Source organism: Thalassophryne amazonica, chromosome 4 (genome assembly GCF_902500255.1).
Source record: "Thalassophryne amazonica chromosome 4, fThaAma1.1, whole genome shotgun sequence".
Taxonomy (NCBI): Eukaryota; Metazoa; Chordata; class Actinopteri; order Batrachoidiformes; family Batrachoididae; genus Thalassophryne; species Thalassophryne amazonica.
The window spans coordinates 87,669,359-87,693,113 of NC_047106.1; the positions used below are offsets into that span (position 1 = coordinate 87,669,359).

Below are 23,755 nucleotides of genomic sequence, written 5' to 3' on the forward strand. Positions count from 1 at the left end.
CTCACAGATCGAAGCAGTGCTTCGATCTGGTGCTTCGTGATTCATTGTTTTATTTGGCTTTATCTTATTTTTTCCACGCTAAAACCCTAAAGAGCATACCGTGAGGACAATAACATCCCTGCGATTTTGCAGGTTCTCTGACTTAGAAATCATGGAGGGGTCCTGAAGTTTTCATCTTGGGTCCATGTCCACTGTGAGAGACATAATCTAAAAAAAATCCGGAAATCACAATGTATGATTTTTTTTTTTTTTTTAATAACTTATTTGTATGTTACTGCTGCAAATAAGTATTTGAACACCTACCAACCAGCAAGAATTCTGGCTCACACAGACCTGTTAATTTTTCTTTAAGAAGCCCTCTTATTGTGCACTCTTTACTTGTAATAATTTCACCTGTTTGAACTTGTTACCTGTATAAAAGACACCTGTTCACACACTCAATCAACTCTCCAACCTGTTCACCATAGCCAAGACTAAAGAGCTGTCTAAGGACACCAGGGACAAAACTGTAGACCTGCACAAGGCTGGGATGGACTACAGGACAACAGGCAAGCAGCTTGGAAGAAGTCAACAACTGTTATTATTTATTAGAAAGTGGAAGAAACACAAGATGAGTGTCAATCTCCCTCAGTTTTGGATTCCATTCAAGATCTCACTTTGTGGGGTAAGGATGATTCTGCAAAAGCTCAGAACTACACAGGAGGACCTGGTCAATGACCCTGAAGAGAGCTGGAACCACAGTCACCAAAGATTACATTAGTAACAATGATGCTGTCATGGTTAATGGGGTCATGTACTGCGAGATTTTGGCCAAACAACTTTCTTTCCTCAGTAAGAGCATTGAAGATGGGTCATGGCTGGGTCTTCCAGCATGACAATGACCCCATCACACAGCCAGGGCAACTAAGGAGGGCTCCATAAGAAGCATTTCAAGGTCTTGGAGTGGTCTGGCCAGTCTCCAGACCTGAATGTAATAGACATTTTTTGGAGGGAGCTGAAACTCCAAACCTGAAAGATCTAGAGAAGATCTGTATGGAGGAGTGGACCAAAATCCCTGCTGCAGTGTGTGCAACCTGGTAAAAAACTACAGGAACGTTGACCTCTGTAATTGGCAAACAAAGGCTACTGTACCAAATATTAACATTGATTATCTGTTAGCTGTTTGAACTGAGCTGTTTGAGTTCTTTGAATTAACAGTCTTTTTCAAAATTTTTTACTTTTTTTACTTTTTCACCGTGCTCCAACGCCTAAAGAAGACCTCTAACGGTCGAAACATCGCGACGGAGCACTTTTATCAGCTAACTTTCATCAGCGTTGGCAAGCTAACTAGCTTGCTAACGCTTTCGTTTTTATTTTTATTTTATTTTTTAGCACTGTTGTCGTGCTGCTCCACAGCCTGTCTAGTGGATTTTATTTTATTTTAGCGCTGTTGTCGTGCGTTACCTGTGTGCTCCACAGCCTGCTAGTGGATTTTTATTTTTTTAGCACTGTTGTCGTGTGTTACCTGTGCTGCTCCACAGCCTGTCCGTGGATTTTTTTTTGTTTTTTGGCGCTGTTGTCGTGTGTTACCTGTGCTGCTCCACAGCCTGTCCAGTGGATTTTTATTTTATTTTTTAGCACTGTTGTCGTGTGTTACCTGTGCTGCTCCACAGCCTGTTCAGTGGATTTTTATTTTATTTTTAGCACTGTTGTCGTGTTACTGTGCTGCTCCACAGCTGTCAGTGGATTTTTATTTTATTTTTTAGCACTGTTGTCGTCCACAGCCTGTCCAGTGGATTTTTATTTATTTTTTAGCACGTGTCGTGCGTTACCTGTGCTGCTCCACAGCCTGTCCAGTGGATTTTTATTTTATTTTTTACCACTGTTGTCGTGCGTTACCTGTGCTGCTCCACAGCCTGTCCAGTGGATTTTTATTTTTTTTACCACTGTTGTCGTGCGTTACCTGTGCTGCTCCACAGCCTGTCCAGTGGATTTTTATTTTATTTTTTACCACTGTTGTCGTGCGTTACCTGTGCTGCTCCACAGCCTGTCTAGTGGATTTTTATTTTATTTTTACCACTGTTGTCGTGCGTTACCTCTGCTGCTCCACAGTCTGTCTAGTGGATTTTTATTTATTTTGTACCACTGTTGTCGTGCGTTACCTGTGCTGCTCCACAGCCTGTCTAGTGGATTTTATTTTATTTTGCACCGTTGTCGTGCGTTCGCTGTTGCCGTGCGTTACTTGTGCTGCTTCGTGGCCTGTCTGGTGCCGTAACTAAAGCACTCCTTCTGCTGAATCACCTCTAAATTATTTACACATTATTCACTTTGCGTGTTTTTAGGAATCCACTAGGTTGCGTAGCTACTAGCTTTTAGCCGATTTAGCATGGCGGCTTCTCCTGTCTCTCCCGCACTTTTCTGCTCTGGTTGTGAAATGTTTAGTTGTTCCTCGGCCTCCTTTAGCAGTAACGGTACTTGTACTAAGTGCAGCTTATTCGTAGCTTTGGAGGCCAGGCTGGGCGAATTGGAGACTCGGCTCCGCACCGTGGAAAATTCTACAGCTAGCCAGGCCCCTGTAGTCGGTGCGGACCAAGGTAGCTTAGCCACTGTTAGTTCCCCCCTGGCGGATCCCGGGCAGTCGGGAAAGCAGGCTGACTGGGTGACTGTGAGGAGGAAGCGTAGCCCTAAACAGAAGCCCCGTGTACACCGTCAACCCGTTCACATCTCTAACCGTTTTTCCCCACTCGACGATACACTCGCCGAGGATCAAACTCTGGTTATTGGCGACTCTGTTTTGAGAAATGTGAAGTTAGCGACACCAGCAACCATTGTCAATTGTCTTCCGGGGGCCAGAGCAGGCGACATTGAAGGAAATTTGAAATTGCTGGCTAAGGCTAAGCGTAAATTTGGTAAGATTGTAATTCACGTCGGCAGTAATGACACTCGGTTACGCCAATCGGAGGTCACTAAAATTAACATTAAATCGGTGTGTAACTTTGCAAAAACAATGTCGGACTCTGTTGTTTTCTCTGGGCCCCTCCCCAATCAGACCGGGAGTGACATGTTTAGCCGCATGTTCTCCTTGAATTGCTGGCTGTCTGAGTGGTGTCCAAAAAATGAGGTGGGCTTCATAGATAATTGGCAAAGCTTCTGGGGAAAACCTGGTCTTGTTAGGAGAGACGGCATCCATCCCACTTTAGATGGAGCAGCTCTCATTTCTAGAAATCTGGCCAATTTTCTTGGATCCTCCAAACTGTGACTGTCCAGCGTTGGGACCAGGAGGCAGAGCTGTGGTCTTATACACCTCTCTGCAGCTTCTCTCCCCCTGCCATCCCCTCATTACCCCATCCCCGTAGAGACGGTGCCTGCTCCCAGACCACCAATAACCAGCAAAAATCTATTTAAGCAAAAAAATTCAAAAAGAAAAAATAATATAGCACCTTCAACTGCACCACAGACTAAAACAGTTAAATGTGGTCTATTAAACATTAGGTCTCTCTCTTCTAAGTCCCTATTAGTAAATGATATAATAATTGATCAACGTATTGATTCATTCTGCCTAACAGAAACCTGGTTACAGCAGGATGAATATGTTAGTTTAAATGAGTCAACACCCCCGAGTCACACTAACTGTCAGAATGCTCGTAGTACGGGCCGGGGCGGAGGATTAGCAGCAATCTTCCATTCCAGCTTATTAATTAATCAAAAACCTAGACAGAGCTTTAATTCATTTGAAAGCTTGTCTCTTAGTCTTTTCCATCCAAATTGGAAGTCCCAAAAACCAGTTTTTTGTTATTATCTATCGTCCACCTGGTCGTTACTGTGAGTTTCTCTGTGAATTTTCAGACCTTCTGTCTGACTTAGTGCTTAGCTCAGATAAGATACTTATAGTGGGCGATTTTAACATCCACACAGATGCTGAGAATGACAGCCTCAACACTGCATTTAATCTATTATTAGACTCTATTGGCTTTGCTCAAAAAGTAAATGAGTCCACCCACCACTTTAATCATATCTTAGATCTTGTTTTGACTTATAGCCTTTTTGCTTAACGATTCCCTTATCGGTCCTTCAGAGCAGCCGTTGCTTTTGAGGGCGTTTGTCGGGAAAATTATCATAACTCTGTGTTGATTACAGACCCTGCAGCGGCTCTGTAATAAACTGTTTCTGCAGCGCGACTCCACTTTGATGCATGAACCACTGAAGCAATGCTTTGATCCACTAGGTCGTTGGTTCTTTGATTCACTGCTCTTCAGAAACGGCAAGTCCGCTTCTTAACCCCTCTCAAAGCCATTAAAATATAGTGTGTCACTTTTATGTGGATTAAAGTCACTAACTGGGATTCTTGTCTTGTTGCAGTCAAGAAACGAGAATCGTCCTCCATTCCGTTGGCACAGCTCCAAACGGTGCGCGGCTCTCTGCTGAGACAGAGTCCGGTCGGTATAACTGCAAAACGTCTTGCCGCTTTAAATAAAATGACACCTCTTACAAACGTAATATAGACAATAAACTACAATCGACTAAGATCAAGGATCCACGATGTAGAGTTTATTATGTCCAAAGTTTAAGGATCCAGTGACCAATTTCATATTTATTTACTTTAAGACTCAATAAAATGTCCAATTTAAGTTCAGTTTCAATTTAATCGGCTTATAAAGGGCCAAATCACAACAAAAGCAGTCTTGAGGCACCTCACATAGAACAGTTAACATAAAAAATTAAATAAAAATAAAAAAATTCAAATACATAATTAAAAACAGAAGTAAAATAATAAAACAGATAAAAAAATAAAAACTATTTATAAGAAAGAGAATAAAAATAGGCTTTAAGTCTTGACTTAAAATGTCCACGGACTCCAACTGCCTCACAGTTGCAAGGAAGACCGTTCCACAGAACGGGTGCACGATAAGAAAAAGCTCTTTGACCCGCTAACATAGAAAATCTGTAAAGCCTACTTTTAGTACACAGAAAATCCACAAGAGGTATCGATAAGGAATTGGATCAATAAGCAGAATTGATAATGGTATCTATCGATAAAATCTTATCGATACACATCCCTAATCACTATATGTATTGTATCACTGGTAGTGTATCGAGATGTGTATCAAATCATTATATAGTGTGTATTATGGCATTCAAAGAATTCAGTTTTGGTCTCATCTGACCAGACTACATTCTCCCAGTATTTCACAGGCTTCAGCATGAGCTTCAACATGCTTTTTTTTTTTTTTTTTTTTTCTCCAACAATGGAGTCCTGTATCGTGAACATGCATACAGGTCATTGTGGTTGAGTGCATTACTTATTGTTTTCTTTAAAACAATTGTACCTGCTAGTTCCAGGTCTTTCTGAAGCTCTCCATAAGTGGTCCTTGGCTCTTGAACAACTCTTCTCATAATCCTGTTCACTCTTCTGTCAGAAATGTTGTGATGAGCACCTGTTCATGGCTGGTTTATGGTGAAATGTTCTTTCAGATTATGGCCCAAACAATGCTCACTGGAACATTCAGAAGTTTAGAAATCCTTCTGTTACCAATAGCATCTGTATGTTTTTCAACAATAAGGTTGCAAAGATCTTGAGAGAGCTCTTTGCTTTTACCCATCATGAGGTGTTTCTCGTGTGACACCTTGGTAATGAGACACCCTTTTATAGGCCATTGGTTGGGATTGAACCAGCTGATATTTGCACTGACAAGGGGCAGGACTGCTTTCTAATTCCTGATTGATTTCAGCTGGTGTCTTTGCTTTCTGTCTTTTTTGCCCCTCCCTTTCTTCAGGTGTTTTTTGTTCCTATCTCATTTCACATTATTAACATAATTTCATTTATTGATGTCTATGGTTTGACTTCTTTGCATGTATGGATTATTTGGGTTGTTACTGATATCTGGTGAAAATTCCATGTCAGTAGCACCTTTAGAAATATATTAACTGAAACAAATGGTGACGTGTTCAGTGCTTATTTTACCTGCTGAAATGTTGTCAGTCCTGATGCCAGTGCTCAGTAGCTGTTCAGTGTGATCTGAAATCATCTTTTCATTAAAACTGCTGGAATTTTGAGTTACAGTTTGGACAATTCTGCACTCATCTGATTCATGAGATGAGCTGGAATTAAATTTGCTCTACATTCAGGCTGCTTTAGTTTTTCAGCATTGGTGCAATCATTAAATTATGTTAGACTCATACTCATGTACTTTATCTATGAGCGATAAAGTACAAGTTACACAGTATGCTTGTGTAACCAGTACTATGAGATTAAAGTAATTAACAGGCCAGATTCAAACGTTCTGATTCGTCTCTAGGAGCCGAGTGACAGACCGACATAAGAATTTTTTTTTTTTAATGCTGGTACCATATATTTTCAAGGGAAAGGACAAACAAACATAAAAGACAATCGACAATATCAAACCTGAATGGCCATTCAAAAAAACCTAAATGTGAACCATAAAAACTAGTGTTCCACAATTCAGATCTTGGTTTTAACCCTCAATTCATGCCCTTTTGAACAATATTGTCCGTAGGGGGTCTTGCAACAGCAGTCCACTGTATGCAACATTTCCAGTTCAACGGCTTCAAAAAATGAGCAAAGTCCAGAGAGTCCACAAGTGCAAAAAAAGTGATTTGAGTTTATATGTGAGCCGCGAGCAGTGAGTTGCAGGGGGACAATGGAAAGGAAAGGGCGGCTGCAAAGCCTCCTACCGGCCTGACCAGAGCAGGGAAGGGTCAGTGGCTGAGTTCTGGTTGAACTGGACTTGAAACTTCAAGCACCCTTTTTACTTGAGAGCAGTGGGCATTTCCTTAGCTCGCCATCCATACCTGGCCTATACATAAAACAGGACCAGTATAAATCCATGTGCACAAATCTACAAAATTCCAATACAAGTCACATAACAAACAACATTGCATTCAAAAGTGGCAAATATTGTACAATATATTATTCAAAGAAAAGTGAATCTTTTTATAAATATTTATGTCACAATATTCATCAACAGTATCAGAAAGAGTCTCAATGTATCAAAGATAGTCTTCTCAATATATCAAAAAATATTCTCATAAATAACAGTGTAGGATATTTCAATAAAAAACATCAAAGTGCATCGTGCTTCTCGCAGTGTATTAAATAGGCAACCCATATTAAAAATTGGGCTTTAAAATGCCTTCAGATACATATAAAAGTAAACAACACAACCAAAGAATGACTAATTAAATATATAATATGAATACAATCACATTTCATGGTGTATATTTGAGAAACAGGCACCAACACACAATGCTAAGTGCTACTCCATAAGAAATGAATGGGCCACGAAGCTAAGTACGCATGCATAGTAAATACATGCACCGCTAAGCTAACATTAGCGCACTTACCAATTCCGCGGTTTAACAAACTTTGCCTGCTCCTTTTGATGTGGTACCGCCCCGGTGGACAGCTCCTATTTCCCAACAATAGATACGTTTAGTACAAAGACTTAATTCAACTGAGCAAATTATTAACGTTAACATACCTGCAGCGACCTTCCCTCCGGCTCGTCCCTCGCATCTACCGGTAGCAAATCACTTCCGGGTAATATGCCATACCGATTAGCCGCCTTACGTCACGTGACCGTAAGATGTGGAAATGTGACATCACATCAACGCAAGGGAAATTATTAAATAAATATTTTAAGTAAATAAATTATTTATCTTTTTGTTTCCAGCGGGTTACACCCTCCGCCCTTTAAATCATGCAACCCCTGATGCATGCTAAATATTATAGACACAAGCTTGAGAGGCGGGTTTTGCCGCTGAGGTAGTAAACGTGTCGCTATAGGTGTCAACCAACCCATGAAAAAGAGTCTGTACAACCGAAATGAGTGGGTTACCCAGCGGAGCATATTGAAGGCGATTAGGAGGTCGACGCTCTCGACTTGAACATTCAACAACAGGTGTAGTCTACAAAGCATTTGATAAATTTTGAGTTTATGTAGCTCCTTCAGCAGAGCTGGGCAAAAGGTCATCCCGAATGGAGGATGCCTCCGCTTGGCCAGAAAGCTCAGACTCTTCCGCAGGTACCTCTTGAGGAACACAAGCAAGTAATAATCCTTCAGACTCAGGTAAGTGTTCTACAAGATCAGGTTGTCCTTCCACAGGTGCAGAAGCATTGGATACAGCAGAGGCTTCCCCATCAGCAGGTAAGTGGTCAAAACCAGGTTCAGAGTCAGAATTTACAGGATCAACTGAAATCACAGGTGAGTTATCAACAGTACTGAGTAAGGGCTGAGCACTGGCTTCGGTAGAGGGCTCAACAGTGCTTGAACTCTCAAACTAGAACATAGTTGGCTGGATCTGGATTTGTGGTGTACTCCACTCATCTTCCTCCTCCTCAAATTCTCTACGATGATCGGCCCTGGCAAACGTCCAAGTACGAGGGCGGCGATGGTGGCGTTACAGGCAAAGCCTGGAGATCACCACTGGCTGGAATGAAAGGACACGGAAGAAGCAAATCTCTGTGTAGCGTACGATTTGGTCCGTCTGTCCCATTCTCAGTCCGCACTGTGTATACTGGCGAATCTCCAGCACGCTTCACTACAACATAGACATCTTGCTCCCATTTGTCTTCAAGCTTATGTTTACCACGAAGCCTGACGTTTCATACCAAAACCCTGGCTCCTTCTCCCAGACTTGAGGGGATAACTCATTGATCATATCGAGTTTTGTTTCGCTCACCAGATTTTGCTGCGTTCTTCATAGCAAGTTGGAAACTTTCTTTAAGTCTCAACCGCAGATCATCAACATACTGGGAATGCAAGACAAACTGATTTTCCCGCACAGGCAATCCAAAGGCAATATCAACCGGTAACCGAGGGGAACGACCAAACAAGTTCATACGGCGTAAACCCGGTTACATCATTCCTCATACAGTTATAAGCATGCACTAATGGTTTTACATACTCTTTCCACCTGGATTTCTGCTTGTGCACTAATGTCCCAAGCATGCTAAGTAGCGTCCGGTTGAACCTCTCAAATGGGTTTTCCCTTGGATGAGGTTCGAGTCTTCACAATTACAGCAAACTGGCAAAGCTCTAATTAACCTTGATTCAAAGTCAGGTCCCTGATCGGTGTGAAGGTGTTCAGGTATTCCATAGCACACAATAAAGTTTTCCCGTAGGCACTTTGCCACAGTCTTTGCTTTTGGTTTGCCGTGGGTATGGCTACTGCAAACTTTGTAAAATGGTCAGTGAAAACAAGAATATCTTTTACAATGCTTTGATCTGGTTCTAATGATAAATAATCCATACAAAGCAACTCCAATGGACGTGTGGTCTCGATGTTGACAAGGGGTGCTGATCTTTCTGGAAGTGCCTTCCGTCTTACACACCGATGACAGGTTTTGATCTTAGTCTCTACATCAGCCGCCATATGAGGCCAAAAAAAAAAAAAAGGGAATGTACCAGATCTAAGTCCGCTCAATGCCGAGGTGACCCATATCATCATGTAAACTGGTAAAAACCACTGACCTGAGCTCCTCCGGTAACACCAGCTGATATGAGACTCCTTCTCCATCGTGCCTTCGTCGGTACAAAACACCTTCATGTAATTCAAGGCGACGCAACTCTCGCAGCAGCAGGACAAGATCTGGGAGTCCGTGCCTCACCATGGAGGGAATTCTCTCCCCAGTCTCCAGTTGATGGATGACACCCCCAATAACGGGATCAGCACGCTGCTTGTCCTTGAGATCTGAGCATGACAAAGGTGGAACCACTGGCAGGCCTTGATCGTCGCTGGCATAACAGCTTGGAATAGCTGTGGCTGACAGGCTCAGAGACTCAACAAGAGTAATGGAACCTTCCCCCAGACTGCCCAGTTGATTGGTGACAAGACCTCGATGGCAGATACGACTTCAGGGTCAAGTTCTTCCACTTCACCGGGTACCATGACATGTTCAGTCATGAATTTATCGATTAGATCCCAGTCTTTCTGAACTGGAATGTCAGCAGGGCAGCTATGAGGGTGGGAGATAGAGCGTGCCGGCTTTGCTTGCCGGCTCGATACTGAAGTTTAAAGGTGTAAGTGGACAGGGCAGCCAACCACCTGTGACTAGTGGCATCCAACTTTGCAGATGTTAGCAGGTAGGTGAGTGGATTATTGTCAGTCACCACCACGAAGTTGGACCCATACAGGTAGTCATGAAATTTCTCACATACGCTCCACTTCAATGCGAGGAATTCCAGCTTATTATGCCGGATATCTTGATTCACTCGCAGATAGCCCGTGGCTGGCATAAGCGATTACTCTCAATTGGCCTGCTTGCTCTTGACATAAAACCACTCCCAGACCTGTGGTGCTGGCATCTGTATGCAAGATGTATGGTAATTTTGGGTCAGCAAAACCAAGTACTGGAAAACTCGTCAGTTTATCAATGAAAGTCACAAACGCAGACTGGCATTCAGATGACCATCGCTCGCCAAAGGGTTGTCTCGGATTCGAAACCTTGACCATGCTGGGGCCGGTTCTTGGACTTGGAGGTAAGCCCATAGCCCCTTGTTAAATCGTTGAGGGGCTCAGCAATGGTGGAATACCCTTTTAGAACCTCCTGTAATACCAGCAAAGCCAAGGAACGACTTAAGCTCCTTTAAAGTTTTTGGAATTGGTCAGGATTAAGGGCAAGAATTTTGTCAGGATCCATCTCTATTCCCTTCTCCGAGACAATGTGGCCTAATACTTTACAGATGTCTGGAAAGTTTACATTTCTCCAGTGAAAGCTTCAGACCGTATTCCTTCAACCGATGTAAGACATGCAGCAGCCTCTGCTCATGCTCTTCCAGCGAGTCTGAAAACACAATCAAGTCGTCAAGGAAGACCAAAACTTCCTTCAGATGAAGATCTCCCTTGCTTTTCTCCATTAACCTTTGGAAAGTGGATGGAGCATTTGTCACCCCCCTGGGGCATCCGTTTAAACTCCCAAAACCCCATAGGGGTTACAAAAGCCGTTTTAACTTTATCATCTTCATTCATTTCAATCTGGTACTATCCAGATTTCAAATCAAGCACACTGAACCATCTTGAGCCAATTAAAGCTGACAACGACTCTTCCAAATTTGACAAGGGATATGCATCCTTAACCGTTTGAAAGATTCAGCTTCCTTTAGTCAATACACAAGCATCTGTCCCCATTCTTCTTATGGGCCACAACAATAGGCGAGGAAAATGGCGATTCTGACCTCCCGAATAACACCAGCCTCAACCAGGTCTTGTAAATGCTGTCTGACCGCCTCGATGTCCTGAGGATGAATGGGTCTAGCTCTGTGTTTAAATGGTTGTTTTTTTTTTTGCTGTTTTTTTGTTTTTTTGCCAGCTTGCACTCGGCCGAGACGGATGCATTTTCTCTTCTCTCCCTCCCTCCTTATCTTTCCTGCTTCTGTGGCGTGTTGTCTGTGAGGCTTCAGTTTTTGCTCTTCTGAAAAGTGACAAAAATGGATTTGTCGAAGTGGTCTCTGAACGCAATTGACACTATTTTTTTTCTACAAGGACAGTTCGGGGGCAGAGGGACCCGACCTGTCCTGCCGGGACACACGTGATGGGCTACGTGATGGACTCGTGGAGGAGATGCAGGTCATGTGCCTTTACACGCTGTCTGTGGAGGATGTCGAAGATGTGTATCTATTTGGCTTGGGAGTGACCGGCTTCTGCTGTGTGGCACGGGCATAGCGCTGGTTTACTGGAAAATTTAAAAAGTGGAGGCTGTTTTGATTGGGTCGTCCAGATTGCCCCACTTCATTGATTCGATTGGAAGGACAGTGACTGCTCAGTCGGCGGGTGTTAACCGCACGTTGGAAACCATCTCTGGGAGGATTGCAGCACTGGAAAACCGCCTTGACCGTCAGTAAATGACCACATCTCCTTTCTACATTCAGTTGCATTGAGAGCCACTTTGTTCTCAGAACTGTGGAATCTTTCAGGCATCTGCTAATCAGACATTCCTTTGGCTTCCCCAAGACAGCTGCACTTCAAGGCCGCTGCGATTTAAAAAAAAAAACCTCCAAGAAGATTAAACACTCAAGCCTCGCTTCCCTGGTTTCCCCCTCCCTCAGCTTCTCCAGCTCTGACGTTGACTGTGAACAGTGGACTGCTCAGAGCTGAACCCCCTCCCTTCCATGATTCAGTCATGGCCATTGTTTAGCGCCAAAAAGGGCTGCTACCGGAGTGTTCTGATAAACTGGACTTTCAAATCTCGGCTGTCATCCTGTGTTCTTGTTTGTCTGTGTTTACTGTTCTCTGTGCTGATAAGAGTTTTTTTCCTCATTGTTGTGGCTTCTCGAAGGCAGCGACCTTGAGGGTTCTTTTTCCTCTTCCTTACCTTGTGTGTGCTTTTTTATATGTGTTTATGTACCAGGCCGGCTTATGTCTGTTACGTGTGTGTTGTTTGTCGTTGGGTCGGTCATGGTTTGCTCAGCCCTGCTGTGACCTAAAGCAGGGATGTACATCTAGAGCTGGTCCCCGGGCGCCTTATGGCGACTTCTGCTCCTGACTGGCAATTAGGATGGGTTAAATGCAGTAGACACAATTTCATTGTGCAGGGAACATGTTCCTTTGTGCATATGACAATAAAATTCTTTTGAATCATGCAGCTTTATATGTTTACCCTTGTCTGTACATCCTAAGTCAAATCTAAGTCATGAAATGAAAAGACATCTGGGATCTGGTTCAGCTTGTCAGTAATTCTTTCCTTCCATTCTGGAGAGATAGGAGAGTCTCCAAAATCCAGCTGCAGAGGGTTACATTGGCTTCCCGATGAACAATTTACTGACACCCTGTGTGAAAGGATCTGGGGTGACAATGTGAATTCTGCAATAGTGGAGAGAGACTGCATGATTACATCAGTTACATTACATCAGTCCGACTCATTGCTGAGGCCAACTGGTATCTTAGGAGGAGACTGGCTGGAAACTGTAATCAAGGAACTTTTAACACACAGTCCACCTGGCTAAGGGTAAAGAATGATGTTCCACAAGCACACTATCACTTGAAACTGGCATGCTAGTATGGATAAATCCATCAATGACAGTGGTGTGCCCAGCCGGAATTAAAATTGGCGACGGACTGGTTACTCTCACGACTCCATCACTGCCTTGTTGTTGTTGCTGAAAGCGCACTTGAAGCAGGTTGAGCACTGCTTTGTAGCCACTAGCTGTCGCCTGGAAGTCTGAGTACTCGCTCTCCATGTAGTCGCAGTAAAGTGGCTCCAAGGTATTCATGCCAATCAAAACCGGAGATAGCTGGTGTCCAGAATCATGGACAATGAGTGCAAGTGTGACAATGTCAAACTCAGCTTCCAGAAAATCACTTGGAAACGTCACCACCATATCCAAGATATGGGACTGACTGTCCAGCAGCTCCTTCCACTTGTAATAGCTCACACAGGGGTTTCACTGGTTGGTCTGTGAGATGTCGATTGTAAACTGAAACTGGTATTGTAGTGACTTGTGATCCATTGTCTAAGAGGCAATTCAGTGCTTCACCAGCAATCTTGACATTGGCCGTGCACCAGGACCCAATCAAGCCTTTAGGTAACAGGGATGAGACGGCAGAAGTGGTCTGTAATAATTCATGACATTTGACATGCTTCATGTTGGGACATTGTGGGCCACCAACAGTTCCAGTTCGCCCCCCCAACTGGAACTGACTCTAGTTTAACGAATGTCTGTTTGATTTCTGCCATTTTGCTGTCTTTCCGCAAACTGTTTTTTCTTTGCAGCAACAAGGGCAGAATTCGGGGGGTTATCACACTGAGTCTTAATATGGCCGTCTTCACCACACCGAAAACAATAGCCAGGCTTGGGAACAGAGGATGGGTTCTTTGATGGCTTGCCCATCCTCTGTCCCTCACCCGACTTACGACTAGGTGTGGTCTTAGGAGCAGCTGCTTGACTCGAGCTTGACGGGCCGGCAGTGAGGACTGCGAGCTGCTTCTGGATATTGGCCAGTTGTTGTGCGAGCTGCTGTGTGGTATTGGTAAGAACAACAATCTCTCCCTTCTCTGCACCATTTGTATAAGCATACTGGACATGGGCTGCTGCTCTGGGACGGGATTACCCGAGATGTCGCTTCATTCGAACGGCTTTAGCAGCTTCTCGATCTTCCTCTGTCCGTAGCAGTAGGAGTAACTCAGCAAAAGATGGGGGGTTCAGTTTACGTTGTTTTAATTGAAGTTCGGTAATGAGAGTATTGTCCCAGCAGCCACGGCAAATTTCGACCGAGATGTCGGTCGAAATCTTTGGTTGCCACTCCACCTCTTTTGACAGCATGACTGAGCACCACTTGTAGATGTTGTAAAAACAGACGTTTTCTTCCCTGCATTTTGGTACGTGTCCATGAATTTGGCGTACAACTTGTCGCCGTCCTGGACAGTACCGTAAGCTGAGTCGAGTGTCTGTAGATACACTGTTGGAGCTGTATCGGGCCTCAGGTGCTTTACCACATCAGCGGCCGGGGGTAACAGGCTGTCAAAGATCTTGCAGGAATATTGTAAATCAGACACAGCAGGATCTTTTAATAGTAGCTCAACTCCGGAGCACCAGGTATCATAGTCCGACTCATTTTGTGTTCTGGGCGATCTACCAGAGAAGGCTCTAATACACTGTGCTGACAGGTTCGTGGCATTATCATCGCTTTTGACGATGTGTTTGACCACATAACGCTGGACTTCAGGTGGATTCAAATTTCCATGAAGCACTGAAGGTATTGCTGATCTCGGAGCAGATTGGACCGTAGGCCCCTTTGGAAGTGTTGGCAGTGGCTCACTCTGTGGGACTGAAGAAGCAGAGTCAAGTGAAGGATCAGTGGTGGCATCAGCGTAGGAGTCACTCTATTGTCCTGTACTAGAGGTTAGACTTGGGTGGCAGTGGGAGAGAGCTGTATAACAGTCTGACCAAGCAGAGACATCACTCCATCCAGGACGACAGAAAAATCCTGCCGGTCAGTTTCGCAACCTTCTGCAATTCGGACAAATAGCTCTCAGTCTGTAACTTCTCTACCTCACTTGCACATTGCTGAAGACAGGTCTAAAATTTCAAACACAACCTTGTCTTCCTCACACACATACGTATATGGCAAAAGTGGATGTAATGCAACTAACGTGGCACCAAAACTAAATTATACAATAATCGAGTGGTGAAACCACGACTCTGGTTTATCAATAACCTCACATTTTGAAATAGAACCATATTGCTTTAAGAATTCAATTACCTCCTCATCTGCTTTAGTTTTTGTTGCATCTTGTACCAAAACTGCACTAGTGACGACTACTGGCTGGCTCGCCACGTTATGTAACCAGTACTATGAGATTAAAGTAATTAACAGGCCAGATTCAGAAGTTCTGATTCATCTCTAGGAGCGGAGTGACAGACTGACATAAGAATTGTTTTTTTTATTTTTTATGCTGGTACCATATATTTTTCAAGGGAAAGGACAAACAAACATAAAAGACAATCGACAATATCAAACCTGAATGGCCATTCAAAAAAACTAAATGTGAACCATAAAAACTAGTGTTCCACAATTCAGATCTAGGTTTAACCCTCAATTCATGCCCTTTTGAACAATATTGTCCATAGGGGGTCTTGCATCCGCAGTCCACTGTATGCAACACTTCCAGTTCAACGGCTCCAAAAAATGAGCAAAGTCCAGACAGTCCACGAGTGCAAAAAAAGTGATTTGAGTTTATATGTGAGCCGCGAGCAGTGAGTTGCAGAGGGACAATATATAAAAGGAAAGGGCGGCTGCAAAGCCTCCTGCCGGCCCAACCAGAGCAGAGAAGGGTCAGCGGCTGAGTTCTGTTTGAACTGTGCTTCAAACTTCAAGCTCCCTTTTTACTTGAGAGCAGTGGGCCATTTCCTTAGCTTGCCATCCGTACCTGGCCTATACATAAAACAGGACCAGTATAAATCCATGTGCACAAATCTACAAAATTCCAATACAAGTCACATAACAAACAACATTGCATTCAGAAGTGTTATATATTGTACAATATATTATTCAAAGAAAAGTGAATCTTTTTTTATAAATATTTATGTCACAATATTCATCAACAGTACCAAAAATAGTCTCAATGTATCAAAGATAGTCTTCTCAGTATATCAAAAAATATTCTCATAAATAACAGTGTAGGATATTTGTATGGCCTTGTGACAAATTATCACAAATTTCACATGTTGTGATCATGAAATTAATGCTGAATAAAGACTTTGAGTTGTCGGGTGAACAAAGCCACATGTCCTCTTTGTATTTTGTGGGAATCTGTGTGGGAACTTGTTGTCCTGGCTGTCCCGGGCTTTCTCCCTTCAGTCTTACCGAGGTGTTATGTTCTCACCACATGGTTCACACTTAGCACCACACAGCCAGAAAACAGGATACCTGCCAAAGTTGGCAATTCACCATAGCTTATTAGCATTTGTTTATTATCGATGCCCTGTCGTGTTTCTTGAGAAGAGGATCATGGTCTGCTCTCACAGACCTTGTTTCCTTCTTTCACATGCTTGTCTTTGTGCCATTATGAGTTAAAGAAAGGAAAGATGCAGCATAAACTCAGTGGATCCTGTATTTCTTTTCAGTGAAGTCCTCACGCAACCGTTCATACAGTTCAGACTTAGCCTATATTGTTTCAAATATTAAATCCATTCACACACCGAGTAAATATAAAGTCTTAATCTTAAGGCCCTGTCATACCTTGACGATTTAGCCAGCATATGCCAGTCGTATAAAAAAAAACAAAAAAAACCCCAAAACAAAACGCTGTCATAAGTATAATAAGGTTAAGTTTTGTACAACCCCTGGCAAAAATTATGGAATCACTGGCCTCGGAGGATGTTCATTCAGTTGTTTAATTTTGTAGAAAAAAAAGCAGATCACAGACATGACACAAAACTAAAGTCATTTCAAATGGCAACTTTCTGGCTTTAAGAAACACTATAAGAAATCAGGAAAACAAATTGTGGCAGTCAGTAACGGTTACTTTTTAGACCAAGCAGAGGGAAAAAAATATGGAATCACTCAATTCTGAGGAAAAAATTATGGAATCCTGAAAAACAAAAGAACGCTCCAACACATCACTAGTATTTTGTTGCACCACCTCTGGCTTTTATAACAGCTTGCAGTCTCTGAGGCATGGACTTAATGAGTGACAAACAGTACTCTTCATCAATCTGGCTCCAACTTTCTCTGATTGCTGTTGCCAGATCAGCTTTGCAGGTTGGAGCCTTGTCATGGACCATTTTCTTCAACTTCCACCAAAGATTTTCAATTGGATTAAGATCCGGACTATTTGCAGGCCATGACATTGACCCTATGTGTCTTTTTGAAAGGAATGTTTTCACAGTTTTTGCTCTATGGCAAGATGCATTATCATCTTGAAAAATGATTTCATCATCCCCAAACATCCTTTCAATTGATGGGATAAGAAAAGTGTCCAAAATATCGACAAAAACGTGTGCATTTATTGATGATGTAATGACAGCCATCTCCCCAGTGCCTTTACCTGACATGCAGCCCCATATCATCAATGATTGTGGAAATTTACATTCATGCACCAAGACAAAAAAAAAAAGTTTGTTAAATTACACAGTTAACATGTCATTCAATGTGTGCGGCTGAGGTAAAAGAGGTGGGGTTATGACATCATCGTTTCAGAAAAGCGGTGTATTGCTCATCCAGATGAAAATACCAAGGTGGCATTTTCAGTTTAATCCACTCAGGGACCAGTTTTCTAAAAAAAATCTAATTTTTGGCCGCAGTTTCCATTTGGGTGAAATGCCAATATGTTACGCTTAAACCTGATTCGTGTGGACAGGGCCTGAGTGCCTCTGATGTGTGTTAGATCATTGTAACATGTTTTATATACAAAAGAGTTTATGTGACCTATTTGCTATAGAAACACCAGCAATTAACACGAATGGTTAAGATCACAGGTAACAGATTGAAAGATACTGTCACTGTAGTTGCCTGTTGTTTTGGAAGTGGTTTTCAGTAAACAGGTTTATTATAGCTGTTATTACTGTACACAGGTTTACAATATCTGTTTAATAGTAAAGTGCTGTAAGCAAGCAAGTTATTTTCTTTGAAATTTATGGTTACAAAAAAATGTCTCTGTCATTGCTTCCAGATATTTACAGTGTCGTTCTGGCACCCACAGCTGCCAAGATTTTACCTGAAATGATAGATTTTTCTTTATGTGTAGGTTTTGTGTATGAAGTATTAAAACTGTTCTTTTTGCCTCCTGTACAGATTCCAGATGAGTTTGATGGAGGTGAGTGTGATTATTTCATGTCCTGTTTTTCTCTGCAGTCACAACAGTAACTGCAAGGAAAGGCCTCACTGAGAGTTTTGTGTGTGCGTAGTATATGTGCATGTCACTCATAATTTATGACCACCAATATTTAGTACATGGAAGCAAATATGCTTTTTTAAACTTGTTCACATAGGTTTTAAGTTAAAATTTCCACCAGGATATGTTGGCTTGTATGACACTGGACGAGTGAAGGCCTCTGTCCGTTATATTTAATGGTGGTGGTCACTTCACCAAAGTGTGTGTGTGTGTGTGTGTGTGTGTGTGTGTGTGTGTGTGTGTGTGTGTGTGTGTGTGTGTGTGTGTGTGTGTGAGAGAGAGAAAGACAGGCAGCTGTGTGATGAAGGTCTTCATTGACTCTGTCTGTCATGACAGAACCTTCCCATTAAATAAATTCTGATTTTATCTGCTCATACTAGCAATCAGTATTGCTCCCTCCACTCCCGCCTGCCCTTCTCCGTTCTTGTTCTTCTGAAATCAGCTTTCTGTCCACATTCTTGTCTGTGGGGTCTTCATTCACTTTATGTTCAGGTGAAGCAGAAATATTCAAAGCAAACCACAGTCTGCATTTCGTGACTCCTATTGGTGAGGAGTTAAAACCCATTTTGAAGCAGAGTTCAGTCATGATTGTCATTACACAGCTAAATCCTTATACATTGATCACAACTACAGGTGTCACTGTAATCACAAGGATATGTATCACTATTGAATTGAACTGAATTTATTTATTTGTCCGGCACACAGCTGAGCAACAACAAAGGCAATAACAAAACATAAAAGAAACAATGTACAAAGAACCCGTGTGGCCGAAAGGGTGAAGGCAGAAGCAAAGCTTATATAGTCATAATAACTGTACACGAAAAGAGGAAAAAAGGTGCATAAACAATTTAACTTAATCACAAAATTTCAAAACACAGCCAAACAAGTAAGAGTGAACATGACAAAAATGGTAAACCTAATCCTTCAACCTATAACGGGTAAATATATTCTTATTGTAAAGCCTTTTAAACCAACCAGTGTACTAAGTATTTTAATATTATCAGGACAATTATTCCAAATATTAACACCCCTGACGAAAACACAATGACTTTTAACAGTAGTACGGATCCTCAGTTTCTCAAATAATAATGTTCCCCTCAAACTGCAGCTGGAGTCTCTCATTTTAAACAGATTCTGGACATGTAGAGGCAAAACTTATTTTTAACTTTATACATAATCTGTATTGTAATATAATCAACCAAGTCCCAGAATTTTAAAATTTGCAGACAAGCAGATAACGAATTTGTTGGCTCTCGATATGGTTTATTACTGATAATTCTTATAGCTTTCTTTTGCAACAGAAAAACTGGTTTAGTATTAGTTCTGTATGTATTTCCCCAAACCTCGACACAGTATGTCATATATAGAACAAGTATTGTATGATATAAAGTGGTCAATGCATGTTGGGTGAGGAAGTCCTGGGCTTTATGCAGAATTGCAGTGGCTTTTGACATTTTAGTTTTAACATAGTTTATGTGTTTTCCAGCTTAATCTGTCATCAATATGACCACCAAGAAATTTTGTATCTGTTACAATTTCAATATCATGTAGTAATAATTTTTTGCTTAAATTCCTGGACTTATTCCCAAATATGATACATTTAGTTTTACCAAAATGGAGCAATAATTTATTTAAATCAAACTATTTTTTAAATTTATGTAATTCGTTCTCCATCTTGTCCAGGAGCTGTCCCAAATGATCCCCACTACAAAACACAGTTGTATCATCTGCAAATAAAATACAACTTGCATACTTAGAAACCAAACATATGTCATTAATATACAAAAGGAACAACGGTGGCGCAAGGACTGAACCCTGGGGCACCCCACAAGTAATCTTCAAAAACTCAGAATTTTCCCCACCAAAGTGGACACACTGATACCTACTGTCTAAGTAGCTCACTATCCAGTCATGTGCCAATCCCCTGATACCATACTTCTGTAAATTGTCCAATAGCAAGGTATGATCCATAGTATCAAATGCTTTCTGTAAATAAAAAAAAAAACCCTACAGTATATTGCTTATTTTCAATCGTGTTGGTAATTTGTTCAACAAAATCCATCACAGCCAGCGAAGTAGTGTGATTCTTTCTAAAACCGTATTGCTGTTTGCTAAGGATATGATGTTTAGTTAAAAAAAAAATCATTATCACTATAGGCATGTTTCCCCACATTATAACTGTACATGTTCACTGGACTCACTGGCACAGGGGTGGTAGGCAGTGACTGGGACGTACGAATGCTGGGAGAAAATGTCTGAGTTACCAGGATTTGTTTGTTTGGAGCACTATGCAAATGCAATAGTCTGCCTTTACCGTCAGCCTTCTGCACAGTAATGTGGGCAGGTTGTGGTCTCAGGGACCTTAGAGACCTCAGAGACCAGTGTGAAATTGGCCCAAGGTCCTTCGGGGCCAGGATAAAAGTTTATAAATCCTCCCATCTTTCTGTGCTTCTGTCTCATCAACTCTTGAGCTTATTCTTTTGTCCCATCCTCCCCCCTTAGCCTCCTTCCCTTTTCACATCCATTCTCCCACTGCCTTACTCCTCCCCTTGCTCTCGGACTAGCAGAAGGTGAGTGCATGGAAAGAGGGGGGAATGAGTTTTGGAACACGCTTGGCTGTGAAAGTTATAATAAATGCCAACATGCACTGTTCATGCATGTGATGCAGAAGAAGACCAGAAACCATAGCAACGGGGAAAATGGAAGCTTCCCACAAACATTTTTTGTTGAAGTGCATACACATTGTGTAACATCTCTAGGTGAGATTCCAGCAAAGTATTCAGACCTTTCTTTCCAGAGGCCTCCACGTCTTTTAACACGTGTACCAAACCCACAGAGATATTAGAGGACCTGTCGGATTGTCACACTGGAAACAAATGTTAAGTGTCTGTCTTATTCTCACTAACTCAGTCTGGGTGGAAGAGTAGGTGTTGCTTTGCACCAGATGCCAGCCTTTACCGCACCTTTTGTTCTGAATACAGGCCCCTGCCACAACTCCCTGTCTGTTTTCAACCCTACTCTCGTCTCATGGCATCCCTCACTACACTGTACATCCGGCAACATAAACATAGCAGCGGGTTACAAAGGAGGCAGACACGGAAATACATTGTTCAGCAAAATACAAGAATTTCACTTGAAAGCCTTCTTACATTTTTATACAAAAAGCAACCCAGATTGGTTCTGTGTACTATGGTTCAAGGTTCCTTTATTGTCATTTGCATAAAGGTTTCAAAATAAAGGTTTTGAAAATTAATTCCCCAAATTTTCATAATAAAGGATGTACATCGTGTCATGTGCAAGCCATATCCGAAAGCTGAGGCTGATCTGACAGTCAGATATATATGAGCCACACACAGATACTTTTCGCTTTATAGATAGATAATTTCTGAACTAAAAAAATATAAATTCTAAAATGTCAAAAAATTATGAATATACAATCCACCATCACACTAGCACAACAATCAAACAAACAGTAAACCATAAAAAGCGCACAGCGTAAAGCAATGAAAAGTGCAGTGCTCAATAAGTCTTTGATTTAGTCTTACAGCCTCTAGATAGAAGCTGCATTTGAGCCTGGTTGTTCTGGCCCTGATGCTCCACATCCTCCAGCCCAAGGGGAGTGGTTCAAACATTTTGTGAGCCAGGTGGGTGGTATCCCCCATGATGTGAGCTGATTGGGGAAGTCAGGACGCCATGAACTTTGACTGTCTGTGGCCGGTGTGTTTTAAGAAGTCCAGTACTCAGTTCCAGATGGAAGGTGTTAGTCTGAGCAGCAGTAGTTTGTTGGCTAGTATTAAAAGCAGAACTGAAATCCAGGAGCAGCAGCCTGACAAAGAGCAGAGTGGATGACTGATGACATCTGATACAGAGTGGTTCTTCCTATGGGCGTACTGATGTGGGTCCAAGTTGATGTCGATGTTCTTTTTTTTTTATAGTCAGATAGGGGTGGGGCACCACTCTGTATGTCTCCTATCTGTTGGTATACATCTGGTCTAATGTGTTGTTGTAGCATAGGTCCAAACATGAAGTGGACTCTGGTACTCTGGATTATACAGTTGATGGGGAAAAAGGACAAAACTGTGGTGAGTCCACAATGAACTAAATGTACCTACTTATATTTTAAAAGATTCCACACGGCGTGTTTTCATGCAGGTGCTGTCTGGCACACGGTAGTGGGAAGAAAAAAAAAAACACGCACAGATAATCCAAACTGAACGTGCATGCACAGAAATGTGGAAAAAAGATTCATTTAATATTTAGCTCGTTTTGTCTCCCATGATGACATGTTTTTTTAGTTAGTGCTGCAGATTGTCGTCATCATAAGAGCAATTGGGGTGCAGATTACTTGTCTGATGTGTTGTGTGTTTTCGGTGACAGTTGAACTGCATGTCCGCTTGTGCTGGATTGACACCAGAGCTTTCAGAAGCATAGAATGAACAATCGGCTGCAGGAATGCTGTCCAACTGAGCTCTGCTCAAAGATTGTAACATGCACAAAACTTTCTGATGAACTTGCGGACATCAGCTGGCAGGGAACTCATTTTGATCATTGTAACAGCGCTTTATTAAATGAACCTTATTCATAAAAATCATGGCACATAGCCCTGATCATTGTGCGAGTTCATGTCCAAATTCGCATCACTCCGGTCATGTGTCAGTGGACAGTCTGCTGTTACCACTGTCGTGCACTTGTAGCACATCTCATGGGATGGTTTGTGCATCTCTTCTGCTGAAATCACGTGCAGCTTCATACTTCACAGCAGCCGTTGTGATCATGGGGATTTGTGAGCGGATACAGAGCTGACCTTGTAAGGTCCTGGTGGCAGCTGAGGAGAAAACCACACGCACAAGATAAATCCAAGATTTATTTAGCTCATCCTCTCTCTCGCTCTAAATCCCTCTATGTGTATATGTGTGCATGCACAGTGAGGAAATATGACAGCAAACAACTCAAAATCCAGCATATTTGTCAAAAATGAGGCAGATCTCCATGGAAATGTGACATCTGTAGTGCGCAAACTGCACATGAGACAACACACATAAGAGCAGCTGAAGCAGTTATACAGAAAGGTGTCATGCAGCGTTTGACACAATTTTACAACCGCACAAGGACCACTGGACAGACCCCGTCCCTGTTAGTAAGACAGGCAGCTGTGTGATGAAGGCCTTCATTGACTCTGAAGAGTCAAAGCCACTGGTAGTTGAATTTTACTCAACTATCAGTGGCTTTCTGGTTTGACTTTAATGCCACCAAACCCTCTTTGCCGCTACTTTTTCAACACTTGTTCCCCATCACATGTGCCATATACATCACAGGGACTTGGGACCTTGAGTTGGGATCTCGGGAGAGTTGTTCAACATCTCTTTTAGTAAAGGTGTGTGTGTGTGTGTGTGTGTGTGTGTGTGTGTGTGTGTGTGTGTGTGT

The 23,755-nt window shown here is 42.2% G+C and overlaps 1 protein-coding gene across 2 annotated transcripts in view; it reads left to right on the plus strand.

Moving 5' to 3' along the window:
• The window catches only part of timm50 (translocase of inner mitochondrial membrane 50 homolog (S. cerevisiae)), a 109,016-nt gene that overhangs the window by 53,161 nt on the left and 32,100 nt on the right, over positions 1-23,755 (plus strand). The window contains exon 1 of one of the 2 annotated variants that reach the window (XM_034168220.1): positions 18,137-18,253. The exons of the other annotated variant lie outside the window; for it this stretch is intronic. Coding sequence (XP_034024111.1) covers positions 18,160-18,253 — 94 coding nt within the window. The 5' untranslated portion in view covers positions 18,137-18,159. Of the gene's footprint in view, positions 1-18,136; positions 18,254-23,755 lie in introns of those variants that run through there. 2 annotated transcript variants of the gene reach the window in all.